The 15358-nt window shown below is 50.7% G+C and overlaps 1 protein-coding gene across 1 annotated transcript in view; it reads right to left on the bottom strand.

Annotated features, from left to right (window-relative positions):
• Nucleotides 1-15358, bottom strand: part of LOC122383280 (protein timeless homolog) — a 34733-nt gene that overhangs the window by 18262 nt on the left and 1113 nt on the right. Inside the window, exons 2-14 of the mRNA XM_043369557.1 lie at nucleotides 13763-13900; nucleotides 13340-13493; nucleotides 12887-13067; nucleotides 11428-11562; nucleotides 11053-11148; nucleotides 10440-10603; nucleotides 9761-9878; nucleotides 8625-8771; nucleotides 6629-6744; nucleotides 6118-6250; nucleotides 5738-5892; nucleotides 2632-2765; nucleotides 1407-1572 (exon numbers count right to left, since the gene is read on the bottom strand). Of these exons, the coding sequence (XP_043225492.1) occupies nucleotides 1407-1572; nucleotides 2632-2765; nucleotides 5738-5892; nucleotides 6118-6250; nucleotides 6629-6744; nucleotides 8625-8771; nucleotides 9761-9878; nucleotides 10440-10603; nucleotides 11053-11148; nucleotides 11428-11562; nucleotides 12887-13067; nucleotides 13340-13493; nucleotides 13763-13877 (1814 nt within the window). The 5' untranslated portion in view covers nucleotides 13878-13900. The remainder of the gene's footprint in view (nucleotides 1-1406; nucleotides 1573-2631; nucleotides 2766-5737; nucleotides 5893-6117; nucleotides 6251-6628; nucleotides 6745-8624; nucleotides 8772-9760; nucleotides 9879-10439; nucleotides 10604-11052; nucleotides 11149-11427; nucleotides 11563-12886; nucleotides 13068-13339; nucleotides 13494-13762; nucleotides 13901-15358) is intronic.

Genomic DNA, 15358 nt, shown 5'->3' with positions numbered 1-15358 from the left:
AACTGCACATCATATGGTATAATTGTCAATTATAGTCAGTGAACTAAACTTTGACATTCTTAGCCGGGCTGGAGGGCCAATTAAAATTAATGGCCTTCTGCTGTCGCCTGAATGACGTCATTAAACTTTCGGCTGTGGGATGGGCTGTACTTCAGTTTAATGGCTGAAGCTAAAAATAGCATTGATAATTGATATGAGCAATCCGATAAATAAACGCTTGCCAGATTCTCATCTGAAATCGAGCAAACATGCACAGTATAGACCGAAAATGAATCGGACATTTTCTGGCATTTTGTAATTTAACAGTACGACATTGCAACGTAGAGCCGGCGAAATTACGAACTATGATTCAGGCGGCATGCTACGCAGTCGCCGGCTCACAATTTAGCGACCCGGTGTCTAATTCGGTCGCTGGTCGGATCTACAGTGGCGTAATTCAGTTAGGCGGTGTTCGCACTCGAAGAAAGCTGGCCGGAGTTTAACAAAGGTCGGTCACCGCCGCGGCGTCACCGCGTGACTGTGGGGGAGGGCAGGCGCTTCTGGGGTCAGCAGAGTAGGGCATGCAGCCGCCTCTGTGTCGGAAAGGGATTGAATAGGACACGTCCTCCCAAAAAGTAATGGGGCTTATCGACTACCCAACACTAATTAGCCCCACGGCCCACCGCTAGCCACCTAGAGCCCACCGTCCACCATCAGCCGCCCACTGACTCCCATGACTAACGGTGCACAAGGCCGCCCTGAGGGTTCCCAGTGAATGGTGACGTACTGTTGCGGCGTCCCTTCCGGCCGGTGGACAGCTGAAGATGAGAGATGCAATCACAGCTCGTTTGCTCTGGTTGGTCCGGTTCGATAGCTGTCCACCTGCCACCGACCAACGCAGTTTAATTTCATAATTTCAACTGTCACACATGAGCAGAATGAAACAGTTGAAAGCAATGTCGTTGGGAAAACGGGGCGGACGGAACCGGAAATATTTACTTCCGCAGAACTTTAAGTGGTACTGCCTGGAATATATTCGAAACAGAAGGGCAACGGAATAAGCAGGACTCGTAAAGTTCGTTCATTTGTCTCCGGGCCAGCGAAATAAATTTTGCTGTTAGGAAGGAGCGTCTCCCAGTTATTGTATTTCAGCCCTGGGGAAGAAATGTGAGATGTCGTCTCTTTTGTCAGCCGGAGGTAAGGTTTCTACTAACGTCCTGCTGTCGGTGGCAGGTGGACAGCTATCGAACCGGACCAACCAGAGCAAACGAGCTGTGATTGCATCTCTCATTGCTACTTTGTTGAGTAAACGTTGCTGATGACAACCCAGCAACACCGTGCCTGTTACGTATCATCAACCCTGACTGTATTGTAGCGGACCGTTCACCTCTGATCCTGCACTGACTGTATTGTAGCGGACCGCTCACCTCTGATCCTGCACAGGCACCTCGCTGGCCGCGTCGAACGGCCGCACGTCCTCGGGCAGCTGGCGCTCACCCTGGATGGCCGCGGACAGCTCGTCACTGAGTCCGTCCCAGGTCAGCTCCGGGTCCGGGGGAGGGGGCGCGCCGGCCGGCCCGCCGCCCGGACCACCTGGTGGACACACGGTCGGCCGTCAGTCCGGAGAACGGGAGAACGGGAGAAAACAAAACCGGAAAATGTGGGCATATCAAACGCGAGCGTAGGTAACAATGAAAGAGAACAAACAATCATGAGCAGGGTTTGAAATAGAGGGAGGAGGGATACGACAGGCCTTAGAGGATGGCAGCGGCGAAACTGAGCTATAACTGGAGACGTTCAAAGAAGTGATTGGTTTGGAGGAGCAAGTGACCACACAGACATATCGATCCTGATCGCCTTGGCAATCGTCCAAACACAGACAGAATATGAAATTATGTGAAGCCGCTTTCTGGTCTAGCAATAGCCCTGCGGACGAAATTATTACTCAAAAAGGCAGAATCGTTGTCATGTTCAAATGCTTCAGTGATAAAAGACTGTCACATTTGGTAGTAGACCCAAAACCAATAAAGCATCAATAGACTGGAGAAAATGCAAATACAGCAGCGGTCACACTAGATATCTGAAGCAATATCGTTTGATCGCACACACATAAAGCTCAGTTCCCATGGGTGTCGTCGGCGAACATAAGGCCGCCGCCGAGGAAAGCGGCCACTAAATCCACAGCGGAGACATATCGCTGTGTTCGTGCGGACATTATCGGGACGCTCGGGAACATAACTCCTCCGGGAGTCACTCATCAGCAAATGTGTGCGTAGCGTCAGTGCGTGATTTGTGTCCGGAGTTGGCGCTTTTCATGGCTGAGAGCTGCATGGCTTATCTCGATGAAAACGATACAACTTCAATGACTGCGGGGAATGTATAAAGCACAGGCTGGGCCGATTCTCATTTGTGATGATGCCCAATGCCTTGGGCATTCCAACAGACATGAGTGAACAAACTCTAGGCAAACGATGTCTCTCGTCCACGCATGACATCGCTCGCGTTTTGTGCTAAACACTTGAAAATACACAAAAAGCACATGATAAGCCCGCAGACAAGCTGCGAAAACAAATCAACCAGGGTGTTTGTCCAAAATATTTCCATTTCCGTAGCGATCGTTCAAAAGAAAATAATCATGCTTGCACTTCTCACCGGCATTTGTGCGCTTGGTCTTCCTCTTCTTGGCCTTGGCCTTCTGCTTGACGACGATCCTGCCGCCGCCGGAGAAACGCTCCAGCAGCCGGATGAAGACGTGCGTCGTCTCCACCAGGTCAGTCAGAAAGTTTCTGAGGAGAGCACAGAAGACGCAGTTAAAGCCGCGCTAAAATATACGAGTACAGCCGATCATCCATCAGAAATGGACCCAGGGGCCACACCAAACTTCCTAAGAACACACACAAAGCAGACGTGGATGAAAGAGGTTATGAATGATGAATGATTGGTTACAGAACGTACTTCCTGAAAGGAGAGCGGTCAAAACAATACTGTAAGGAAAGCAATACCAACCGACACCGAATCCCCAGAGAATGTTTTCGTTCTCCGGTGCTAAGAAGGCTTTCAAACAATTCAATTGGAGGTGAATCGAAAGAAATAGAGGAAATCTGGAACTACCATCCGCGTAAGGCAATCGCATGAAAGCGAGCGAATTTCGCACAAGAAAGCCCAAAGACGGTTTTTGAATCAACCCAATCACGTTAAGAGATTGAAAAACGGCCATAGCCGATCGACTCAACTCTATCCAACCATGTAGCACATTGCGGGACCAATCGGATAGCGTTCCGAGGGGGCGAGGTGGGGGAGAGGGAGAGGGGGACGCGCGGCATAGGGACGGGACAGATGGAAGCCGGACGGGTGCATATTGAACCGGTAATCGAAACGTTTGATTGCACTTCCCGGTGGGACTGGCGCTCCCGATTGCTTTCATTTCATCCGCGGGACAGAGCGACGTTGGGTTGAAAAACAGTTTCAGTGAGGGCCGGCGGCCGGCGGAGCTGCCCCCCCCCCCCCCGTGGGTCGGACTGTGGGGGGACGCCCCCCCCCCCCGGACGGTCGGTGACGGCCCCCTGGGCGGCCGACGCACGCTCTCTGATCGGGGGCGACGTTGGCAAATTGCCGCTGCGGGGCGTCCCAGCGGGGCCGGACAGGTGTCGCCGACAGGGGCGTGATTAGAGCCGGAATGTCAGCGTTACTGGCGTTCATCTGGGAGCGGGAGGTAGGAGACGGAACCAGCCGAGCACAGGAAACACACTCATCGCTGGCGATACAAACTCAGGGCCAAAAATATCACCTAATTCACAAGTTTCAGGCAACGAAAGAACTTTACGATGACACCTGATGTTACCACGAGGCCGCAGAATCTATATTTACATTTCTAATCGAATGTGCTTGTGCATATACATCAAAATCATATTTCAAATGCATTTTACACATAGGATTTAGTAAGAACATCGAGATAAACTTGAGACAAGTTATTTCCTACAGCCACCGACTGCGGCGAATTTCACCGTGAAGCTGCATAAACACGACGGCACAGTCCGACTTATAACGCATCAAAAGTCTCCCCCACTCTCATCTGCATAACAGAAGACCGGCTGAGCGGAGCTCCCCATTCTAGCCGATGTCTGTAGACATTCTGGGGGCCCAACATGGCTGAGCGTCTTCCGAGAGCACTGCGCAGTCGCCGGTGTTTGTGCCATCCTCTGACAGACATCCCTCTCGGAAAACATTTCCGCTCCGGCACAGTGAGGGAGGGATCGCTCCAAATCCCTCCCCATTCCACCTTCTACCTCCCACGGCGCCCGATCGAGGGGGAGGGGTGACGGCAAACACTCCCGCCTCTTATTATCTCCCTCTCCCCGGTCGTAATTTAGAGCGTCTCGAAGACTCGGCGCCGCCACCAATCGCGCCTACTAACGACGCCATCCAATTCCATGCAAGTTAGGCGTGGCACACGCAATTTATGGCGGCATTATTGGGGTCAGAGGGGCATCTTATTACGAAACCCGCACCCCTATGGCGACGCACGACTCGCCGATCCATCTCCCCGCATCCGAACTGTCGACACCGGGCGCCAAAGATGCCGAAACTGCACCTCGAGCCCTCTGCATGACGGTCCCAGCGCGACAATAGCCCACATCTGTGAATTATGGCTCTAAATGCGTATCCACTGGCGTTTGCTTGGAGAAATACATCTTTCATGTTGATCGGTTGACAACTATCGCTAACATCAAAGCAAGTAAAGGAGTCGGCATCGTAAGAGCTTTGGCTTAAGTCTTTGTTTTATATTTTTGCCACGTTTTCGAGCAGCTACAGACACTGTCTCGTATCGACAGAGGAGAATCCATGTCAGCACACGTCTGACGCTCGTAACACACGCCCCAGACGTCCCCAGGACAGCCGGCCCGGGCGGTCACTGAGCCGCAGCAGTCGCGGGGAGGCACGTCTCTCGGAGCGCCGTGACACAGCGTCTCCGCTCGGACCGGGGTCTATGAGCGGCGCGGCGGTGAATATAAATGTCGCCCCGTCCGCCGCACGAAGTGCGGGCGACCGTCAATTAGTCGGCTAACCGCAGCTACGTGACAGCCCTCGGCGGACTGTAGGACGACAAAGAAACTACTCAATGGTTCTCGGTGGAGACATGTCAGCGATCTCCTGGCTAAAAAGTGGAAAAATAATATTCACAGGCAAACCACGTTCCCCAGTATAATTTCTAGCACATGTTTTCACAACCTGTATGCATATCAGGAGAGAGAAAATAACCCCAGCCGACGGCAGCATTGACGTCAGGCCCATTCATGTGAGCCGCGGCTCGGTAAACCACGTCACCTCAGCACATCGTGCGCCGGCGGCGGCAGACGAATCCCACCAAGTGGCAGCCGCCAGAGGGGCCTCCCGCGGTCTCGGGAGAGCCATTTGGCCGTGCGAAGCCGTAAACAGAGCTGCTCCGGTCGACCGCGCGCCGGACTAATTAATTATACAGCTGATGAGCGTACGGGAGGGGCGGTAAAAAGCAGAGACGGGCCACAAGACCACAGCCAGTGCGCACGTGAGGACGTGTATGATGATTGATGACCAAAGAAAGAAAGAAATCTACCCGCCTGAATCAGCACCCGTCACTACAGACAAGTCCGAGGGATTGGAAGACATGCCAATAATCAATTTATAACTAACTGAGCGCAGTACATTATGGCCGTCTGATATCCAATGCCACAGACAAATAGAATGTGTTCTCAGGTGTTCAAGCATGGTCAGTACACACCTGCTCATTTTGATGGGGTCGTACTTGCAGAGCAGCACGTACAGCAGCTCCCGGTACTCGGGCATGTAGAACAGGTTCGATTTCAGCACCTTGGCGGCGTCACGGACACTCTCGTCACGAACCGAGTCCATGTGCTGGATGGTAAACAGCAGCTCCTGGGGGGAAGCAATAGCAGCGTGGCAGATACATGGCATACGACATTTGTTTGGGCATTATATGAAGCTTGAAACTAAATCATTATTTATGAATAGTAATTGATGAAAAGAAAGTACGCGTAAATACGTCTTTGTAAGTACACGTAAAAAGTAAATACGTCTTTGTTTAAGTGCCGTACAGTGTACGCCCCATGAGCACCCCTCCCAATCCCCATGCCAACATACCTGGTAGGCCCTGAGCGCCAGGTGGGCGCGCTTGGACCAGATACGGATCTTGCGCTTTTCGACGGTCATCATCTCCAGGTAGGACTCCATCTGTGTCTGCAGGTAGTGGAACATGGACACCGACAGCGTCTCCCTGCCAAGGGGCGGCTGGTGGTCAGTAGAGGAGGCGGAGGGCGGCTGTCGTGACAAATAAAGGAGGGGTATTAGGACTGAGGGGCACAGTGACTGTCAGACGCCACACACGGTTCAGCACATATTCTAAGGTTCAGCACAGATTCTAGTCAGCGACTAGTTACACATTGCCGTAATTGCATCAGGCTCGCCTTCCTCCAGTGTGCTACTCGATAACATTTGTCCACACCAGCTGTATGAACTCGTGGTCGAAATCAAGTAACCTAAAATGACAGAGCAGGGAAGTGACAGATAACAGTCACTGACGCAGAGCACGAAAAAGTTGCGTCAGGCTAGTGTAAGCAGTAGTAAGCACCAGCTAGTTAGTGACGGAGCTCACGTGATTCGTCCAAGTTTGAAGCTGCCGTTGTACCGGTTGAACTCCATGAAGAACTTGACGGCCCACATATAGTACGACTCGTCGTTGGCCTGAGCCTTGGCCCGCGCCAGGTCATCCTGCAATAAAGCATAGTTTTATTAGCCAAGTAGCTCTTACGACCTAGTAAAGAGGCCTGCTGGAGTGCTACACAAACAATCTCAAGTGCATTTCACCAAGACGGGAGGACAACCCAAACTGATTGAGTTGTCCCAGTAATCAGCATTCTAGATTAGCTGCGTCGCCAGCTCATTCAGAGAGTGTTTGATGGCTGAAGGGGGCGTAAAGTAAAGCTGTGAGAGAACGACCGTCAGTTCTCAAATGCAACGAAAGGAACCACCCCGAATTTCAGTCCGAAAAAGCCCACGTTGCGCCGCTGAAGAAACGTGTCAAAACGCGATCAGGTGGTGAGATCCACAGCACAAGCACATTCGTCGTGTGTCGCAGGTTAGGAAGAAATCAATTAAGCGGGCACAACTGTTTGTCGCCTATAGGTCCGATGTTTTACCTACGAGACCAGCCTGTGCGCCACTCGCGGTTCTCGACCGTCAGAGTTCTTTCAGGGAGTGGCGATCGGTAAGAAAGCTCGCAACCACTCCGACGGTAAGAGACCTCACATTCCGCTCTAATCGATGATAAATCTCACACCCACTCCGATCGGTGAGAAATATCCCACATCCCACTCCAACGCCAGCCAGCGATCGAACTCGGCGTGGGAACTTGGAGCAGAGCCAGAGCGAGAAAACAGGCTCGACTCGAATCTACTGTCTGGGCGCTAACGCTAATAACGATGTGAAGGAGACAATCCCTTGGGTTCATCAAAATACTGCACGCTATTGTCATTTTCGAATGCCCTTTATTCAATTCCCCCTCACATCTACGAAGTCGGAACCAGTGCCGACCCGCGCCACATAAGGTTATTCCCAAACTCCCCTGCTTGTTTCAAGCTACACATCTGAAATAGCTGGCATTAGCGGCACATCTGAGTTCAGCTACCATCGTTCCAACTAATGAGCCCTGACCTATCCTCTCTGACCTATCACCCCATTCCGCTCACTCCCACAGTGACCTACGGCACTGTCAGGGCCGGGTGCCCGGGGACCAGCGTGACCTTCAGACCGCTCCAGCAGCCTGCGCCGTGACCCGGGACGACCTTCAATCACGACACAGGAGAGGACGGTGGAGCGAAGGCGGAGGGCGAGGGGCCTCGAAGGATAGTGGGATGGCAATGGACGAATATTGGATAATTTCATTGAAATGATAACGATGGATGAATGAATAATAAAGGATATGGTGTAAATAATTGATCACGAAACTTAGACGCATTTATTCGCCTTTTCTAGTTAGATGAAAGTTCAATCCCCGCGTTCAATTTGTGGATGATATACTGCCGTCACCATTGAGACCGTTCCCTCTGTGAGACTGCCCGCACTCAGCCGGTTACCGGGTACGGCAATACCGGGCGCATTCAGGCGTCCCGGGAACACCGCCACAAACCGTCCCGGGCTCATTCACGGAGCACACATTGGATCGTAAACCGGACAGATCGGATGACGGCCGCAGCAGCGGTGACAATTGGCGTCACAGCAGTCACGGCCGTCTCTGGGTCCCAACAGTCGCCACAAACATCGGTGGATCCTAAAACCACAGCTCGGTGGGTCCCTACAATCCCCACCAACGTAACAGCTACGTTGGGGCCAGCTACTGACTCCATCCTCACCGGCAAAGCTCCGTCAGTCCCCACAAATACAGTTTAACCTCGTATGCAGAATACACTACACAGCCTAGAGCTACTCCCAAGACAGCAGTGCTTAAGTTTACCGGCGCTTGTCACCTATCGATGACCGGCAGTGTATCCCGACCAGCCAACCATCACTATCCCTGTAGCAAATCAATCACAGCGCACGCTACCTCGCTTCTTTTAGCAGCCCCTTCCTGCACACCCGTCTGGCGTTCTAACCTTGACGTTGTTCATGATCTTGTTGTAGGCGCCCTCGAGGAACTCTGCGCAGAACTGCTTGAGGAAGAGTCGGATGGTCAGCATGGAGCGGCGCGCCACATCACCGTCAGAGAGCGGCTGACGGTTCTTCGGAGTCTTCTTCGGCACCTGGGACACCGAACACGGAGAGCGTTAGAGTAGTAGAAAAAGAATAAGTGATGAGGCCAGGCCACAGAGATATCGTATATATGTATTATCGTTCGAGGAGTCAGTACGGTTTGATAAAAACTCACGCCGGTGCATCTTGCCGGTGCATACACCGGCCGGTCTTGTGTCCGCCGGCAGTCTCACCTTTCCCTTGTCGAAGGAGAGCTCGTCGATGCTGGCCAGGGGCTGGTGGTAGATGAGGGACCGGTCTCACCTTTCCCTTGTCGAAGGAGAGCTCGTTGATGCTGGCCAGAGGCTGGTGGTAGATGAGGGACCGGTCTTACCTTTCCCTTGTCGAAGGAGAGCTCGTTGATGCTGGCCAGAGGCTGGTGGTAGATGAGGGACCGGTCTTACCTTTCCCTTGTCGAAGGAGAGCTCGTTGATGCTGGCCAGGGGCTGGTGGTAGATGAGGGACCGGTCTTACCTTTCCCTTGTCGAAGGAGAGCTCGTTGATGCTGGCCAGAGGCTGGTGGTAGATGAGGGACCGGTCTTACCTTTCCCTTGTCGAAGGAGAGCTCGTTGATGCTGGCCAGGGGCTGGTGGTAGATGAGGGACCGGTCTTACCTTTCCCTTGTCGAAGGAGAGCTCGTTGATGCTGGCTGAGGGACCGGTCTCACCTTTCCCTTGTCGAAGGAGAGCTCGTTGATGCTGGCCAGAGGCTGGTGGTAGATGAGGGACCGGTCTTACCTTTCCCTTGTCGAAGGAGAGCTCGTTGATGCTGGCCAGAGGCTGGTGGTAGATGAGGGACCGGTCTTACCTTTCCCTTGTCGAAGGAGAGCTCGTTGATGCTGGCCAGGGGCTGGTGGTAGATGAGGGACCGGTCTTACCTTTCCCTTGTCGAAGGAGAGCTCGTTGATGCTGGCTGAGGGACCGGTCTCACCTTTCCCTTGTCGAAGGAGAGCTCGTTGATGCTGGCCAGGGGCTGGTGGTAGATGAGGGACCGGTCTCACCTTTCCCTTGTCGAAGGAGAGCTCGTTGATGCTGGCCAGGGGCTGGTGGTAGATGAGGGACCGGTCGCTGATCGAGCGCATGTTCTGTACCGTGTACGTACCGCCGAACCGGGTGTGTCTGAGGGAGAGAGGGGGGGGGGGGAGTGAGCACGCCCAACACGCGAAAATGGTGGTATATGAAGATGGCAGTGCTGAACAACTATAGCTTCAGTAAGCATATTTGAATACCAGTCAGTGGGTAAAATGTACTTTATGTGAAAAATCAACCTAAAGTTTGTGTTCCGGACAAAATAACCTCCAAATGATCAGTGAAAAGGTCAAATAAGAATGAATTTAGCTCCTATGCGGCTCTTTGTGGATGTGCGTTCCCGTACATGGGAAAATGATTATATTACTGTGATTGACCTAGTTGGCACTCGAAAAATCCTACAGCACATAACGGCAAAAATGAGTAATTTCGACGAATCAACCAGTCATTTGATATTTCGTCAATGCAGACCCGGGAATAAATTACGCTCGTATAAAGACCCTAATGAGACGAACGGAGATGAGACGACCCTTATGAATAGCGATCCGCACGCTTCACTGGCGTCCTGATAAACAAACCCGGGAGAACCCTTATCGAAATCGGACCCAAGCTCGGAGCCAGCGGCTGAGGCCAGCCGGCCTGCGCGCGTACCGGAGGTTGCTCAGCTGTTTGGCCTTCTTCTGTTTGAGCTCCTGCTCCTGCACGCGGACCCGGTCCAGCTCGCGGACATCCTTCTCACGCTCCTGCTGGCTGCGAGCCGCGCCGGAGCGCGCCAGCTGCTTGGCGTCCTGTTCCCGCAGCATCAGTGACACCACCTGGCGGCCGCAGAACGAACTTCAAGTGCGCCGTATCGACGGGTGTGGCGCTGAGCGACATATCCTTTTCCTCGGATCTCAAGAATTGCGAGAACGGAGTTTAATGAATATATAGCAGGTTAAAAGGAAACCATTCGATGATATTGTAATGCTCAGTTACAAAAAGAAGTTTTCAAAACTGGTCAGACTCGCCCTCATTCAACAGAAGCGCAGAATCCCAGAACGAGCAATGCGGTACACCCTACATTCAGGCGCTCACAGCCACTGCCATCTACCGGCAGGAATGTAAATAACCCAGGCAGTAGCTGCTACGATGTTTTAGAATATCAGCATCATTCGCGATAGCAATTTTGACAAAAAAAAAAAAGACATCAGTGACTTGGTTAAACACATTACACACGACAGCTCGAGAAGCAATTTCAGATGTTTTTATCCGCAGCCGCGCTTACCTCGATAATATGCATGCAAAGATGCTGCTCATCATCCGATTGCGCCATGAAGAGGATAATGTCGTCCAGCTTAGCCAGGTGCATCGCCCACAGAACCTACAAACCACGGAACGGCGAACAGACGTCAACTAGGTTGCAAAAACATACTGAACAAACATCTTGAACATATCGAACGGTCAGAACGCAAAGAGCAGACAAACTAGTTATCGGTAAATCGACATTTTCCTACAACAATTTTCCACTTGAATGAAGAAAACACATCAATAGGTTTCCAACCATCTCGATGGCATCGGAACCCCCGAACCCATCCAGGGCTACATCTCCCACCATATCCCACAGCTCTAGCCTCTCGTGGTGGCGGCGCTCGGCACCGACCTGGTCGTGCACGCTGGCGTCGTCGTCGGTGCGTTTCTCGGCGGCCGGGTTGACGGGAATGTGCAGGACGTTACGGACCAGAATCAGCACGCGCTCGATCATCAGACGATCGTCCTCCATCCGGCTGTCCCAGTCCTGGGCAGAGGAGCGAGGGGCACAAATAACGGTTAGCTGCAGAGTCCTTCACCGGCTCACCTTTCCCGGCATATAGGTAAACATACCGCCGGCGGAGAATATACCGGGTGGCCCAGAAAAAACGTTCCGAACTTTGGAGGTCTATATATCAAATTCGAGTGCAAATAACGAGCCAAAATTTTCATCAAGTTTGCGTCATTTCTTTGCGCATTGGTATGCCAACTTACAACACTATACCATCATTTACAAGCTGGCAATCTTGAGTTGAATTAAGCAAGACGTATTTGCTTTTTTTTTGCCGATGTCAAACGATAGTGATGATTGGGTTAGACGTCCCATGTTATAAAAAAGAATAAAAAATAGAGCACGTGAATGACACCAACACGTATGTTCTTATTTTAAGTATTTTTGTCTCACACATGTGCCAAATATTCAAATACTGAGCCAAAATGGTGCTCATGGATGCCATTCGTTTCAACACCAAATCATGTTTCGAGCAGGAGTGGCGCGGTGCATGGATTACTGCTGATTACCCTCCTTTCAGTAGATCAAACAGTAAATCGACCGGATAAGGAAAACAAACTAAAGCAGACTATTCCTGTGCCAGAAGACCACAGAATAGCTCATGAAAAACAACATTGCCAGCAGATGACAAAAAAACCTGGCTGAAAAGTTACCTTTTCCCAGAAATGTCAGCCAGGAAAGCATTTGAGCCACAAGATGGTTAGAAAACTGGAAACTTCTTCCGATGCCGCTGGCACAGAGCCATCGTGGTTGCCTGAGGGAATGTGTCATCCTGAGACCCGAACCATCAATGAGACTAGCTGCCAGTAGCAGTCGTGGCTCTAGGCCGCGGTGCCGTGGGGTGAAAGTGACCCGTTCACTCACATTTTAGAGTAAACATCGGAGCAAAAAAGTAATTTTTACATGGCATGCTTGAAACACGAACTGTTTAAACAGTAATTTACCGAGCACCATGAAAATCACACCATGTACTGAAAATGTGTGCTGCATTGACTATTCGAAGTTTCAATGTTGTATCTTTATCACTTTCTGAGAAATAATGATTTAAAGTTGGGAACGTTTTTTCTGGGCCACCCGGTACACGCAAAGAACATACGGGGAATTATTACATAACTGGATCATGTCAATAATCACATCAGTAATGCCTGACACCAAGTCGTCAACCAGCAGTTGACGACATTCATACCATATTATGCACGAACATATCAAGTCATTACCATCTTACAATTTTTTCGGTCTAACAATCATTCTCACCGCCGTCGGTCGACTTCCCGCCATGGACTCCTCTTCAGCAGCCTACCTTTTCGAGCAGAGCTGCCATGCGAGTGGTGAGCGCCTCCCAGAACACCTTGTCGCTGAAGGCCTCCTTGTAGGTCTGCAGGTACTGGATCACCTCCATGTAGTAGCGGCGCGACACGCGCTCGCCGGGCAGCTCCTCCTCGTACAGCACCAGAGCCGGCGTCGTCAGGTTCACCAGCAGCCTGACGGACATTGGGTATAAGAGATGGAACCAGCCTGACGGACAACTGGGCGTCAGATGACGAGAGACGGGACCAGTGTCGGTGCGGTCAGATTCACCAGCAGTCTGAGAGACGAGCGGACAGCGTTATAGGAACAGGATCCAGAAGAGCATCGGCCAGGTCACCAGCAGCCTGGGGGACATCAGACTTTGTCAGATAGAGAGGTAGAGGACAATGGAGAGAGCTGTGTCATCGGTAAGCACACATGCACAGACACCTGTCAAATTCCTCACCTGAGTGTAACATCCAGCAGCTCAACGTCACTTGAGTGGTGTTTGATAATTGGGATGAGATCCTTGACTACCACTTTGGTCTCCCCAAGTGCTCTGCGAATCTCGTGGTTTTCATCATCTCTTCGCAGGAATCGCACCAAATCCTTCACACATTCTGAAAGTAAGACGCGATTAAACAATGCAACAAACAATGCATATTTAAATCTCTCTCACAGTCTGACAAATCAGCCTCGTCAGTAACCCGTCGTGCACACCTTACAAGGCCAGCAGAGAGACATACATCCTGCATGCCAGATCAGGTGGCACAGCTCAACATTTTACATGATACAGCAACGACTGCTTCAGGCAAGGCAATGCGTGGCATAAAAATAAGAGCACAAGTTACGCGTTACGAAGTTCACATATCGGCTGAGCATCTCTTACCCAGACACTCTGGCTCCCTTTGGTATTTTCCTGTGGCATCGTCCAGGTAGCCGAGGCTGTTACAGGTGGCAGACAGGTCCGCCATCAGCATCGGGTCGATGGTCAGCGTCGTCATGCCTGGCTGTAAATACAAGCGATCTGCGATTGTGACGTTTTTAGCGGACATAGCAAAAAGAGTGTTAGTTGAATTACCTATTATCTCAAAAGGTTACCTAAAGACCAAACTTAAAACAGATCAGTTAAATTTTGGGCGCAATCCTGCCATTACACCAGACATATTTGGCATAGCGCGGCGTCCTCTCGGTCCTCTCATCCTCTCCGGGGATAGGGAGCGGCGGCGGGCTACCGAGGTGACTCGGGTCAGTTGTCGCACCGACCGCACAATGAACCGCCCTGCTGGGCCCTGTTTCACCGGTGCAGTGATAGCAGCACGCTGCTATCAAATTGCGCGAGCTGACGTAATGTGATGACGTCATACTGCTGACGTAAGGGGCAATTCTGGCGCACGATTGCCGCAATATTGTTTTACGTCATCAACTAAATTTTCGAAGTTAACAACCAAATTTCCCTTAAAGGCAGACTGCCACGGGCCACCTTTTTTCCACAAAACGGTTTTCACTAGAGCTGAGCCACCTATGTCCCAGACTGAAGTCGGTTTTCCGAAATTCGAACCCGTTTGCGAGAAATCGGAGACCAAAGTTCAGTTTGATGCCATTTTTTTAGTCCAAGAAAACCGACATCTCTACTGTTTATCGATAACTTTGAAACATGAATTTTCTTATCTTTTGGTAAATATATGTCAAAACTTTGATTGTTTCGAGATCAGAGAAGAATTTTGGAGTGTCAAAATAAAAGTTAAACTTATATATTCAGTAGTTCATTTTTTCCAAAAAAGTGTGGGAAATGGGGTTTAACATGGGCCAGATCCATTCCAAATGAGCCATGATTTTTAAATGTTTTACGAACTTAAATGCAAAATAAATTAAACATGGCCAATTTCTTATGAAATCATATATTAGTAAATCATAAAATACCTTACTTTTTCAAATAAAATGTAATAATCTTATGACCTTGAAGTCTAGTGATGTGTAAACATTGTCGCTAGACATTAACCGATTGATAATTGTATGATAATCGACAATTTTTTTCGCGATTCACGTGATGATACTTTGTCAGGTGAATTCTAAAATTTTGTTTTGTCCAGGGAATAAATCATAGGCCGATCTGAGAAAACTTTTTGAAGGTGGCAGTCTTCCTTTAAACCCAACCCAACTTTAAATGCATCATATTAAAAAAATATATATTAAAATAAATATACTATTATGACTGCGTAAACTCTTACTTTTAGGCTCATACGTCACTTAATGCCGCGGCCAAGGTCGCGGCAATCGTGCGCCGGAACTGCCCATCACGTCAACAGTGTGGCGTCATGACATGACGTCAGCTCGTGAAACGTGATAGCAGCGTGCTGCTATCACCGGTGAAACAGGGCCCTGGTCAGCGAGCGGGCGTCCGAGGGCAAGGCGGCCGCTTGTTTCGCCAGGTCATCCATGCTCTAATTTCTCTCAATACCGCACTGGGCAGGAACCCACTGCA

This window comes from Amphibalanus amphitrite, unplaced genomic scaffold, assembly GCF_019059575.1.
Source record: "Amphibalanus amphitrite isolate SeventyFive unplaced genomic scaffold, NRLGWU_Aamphi_draft 000159F_arrow, whole genome shotgun sequence".
Lineage (NCBI taxonomy): Eukaryota > Metazoa > Arthropoda > Thecostraca > Balanomorpha > Balanidae > Amphibalanus > Amphibalanus amphitrite.
Note: the sequence above shows the minus strand (reverse complement) of the source record. Positions and strands in the feature narration are given on the sequence as shown.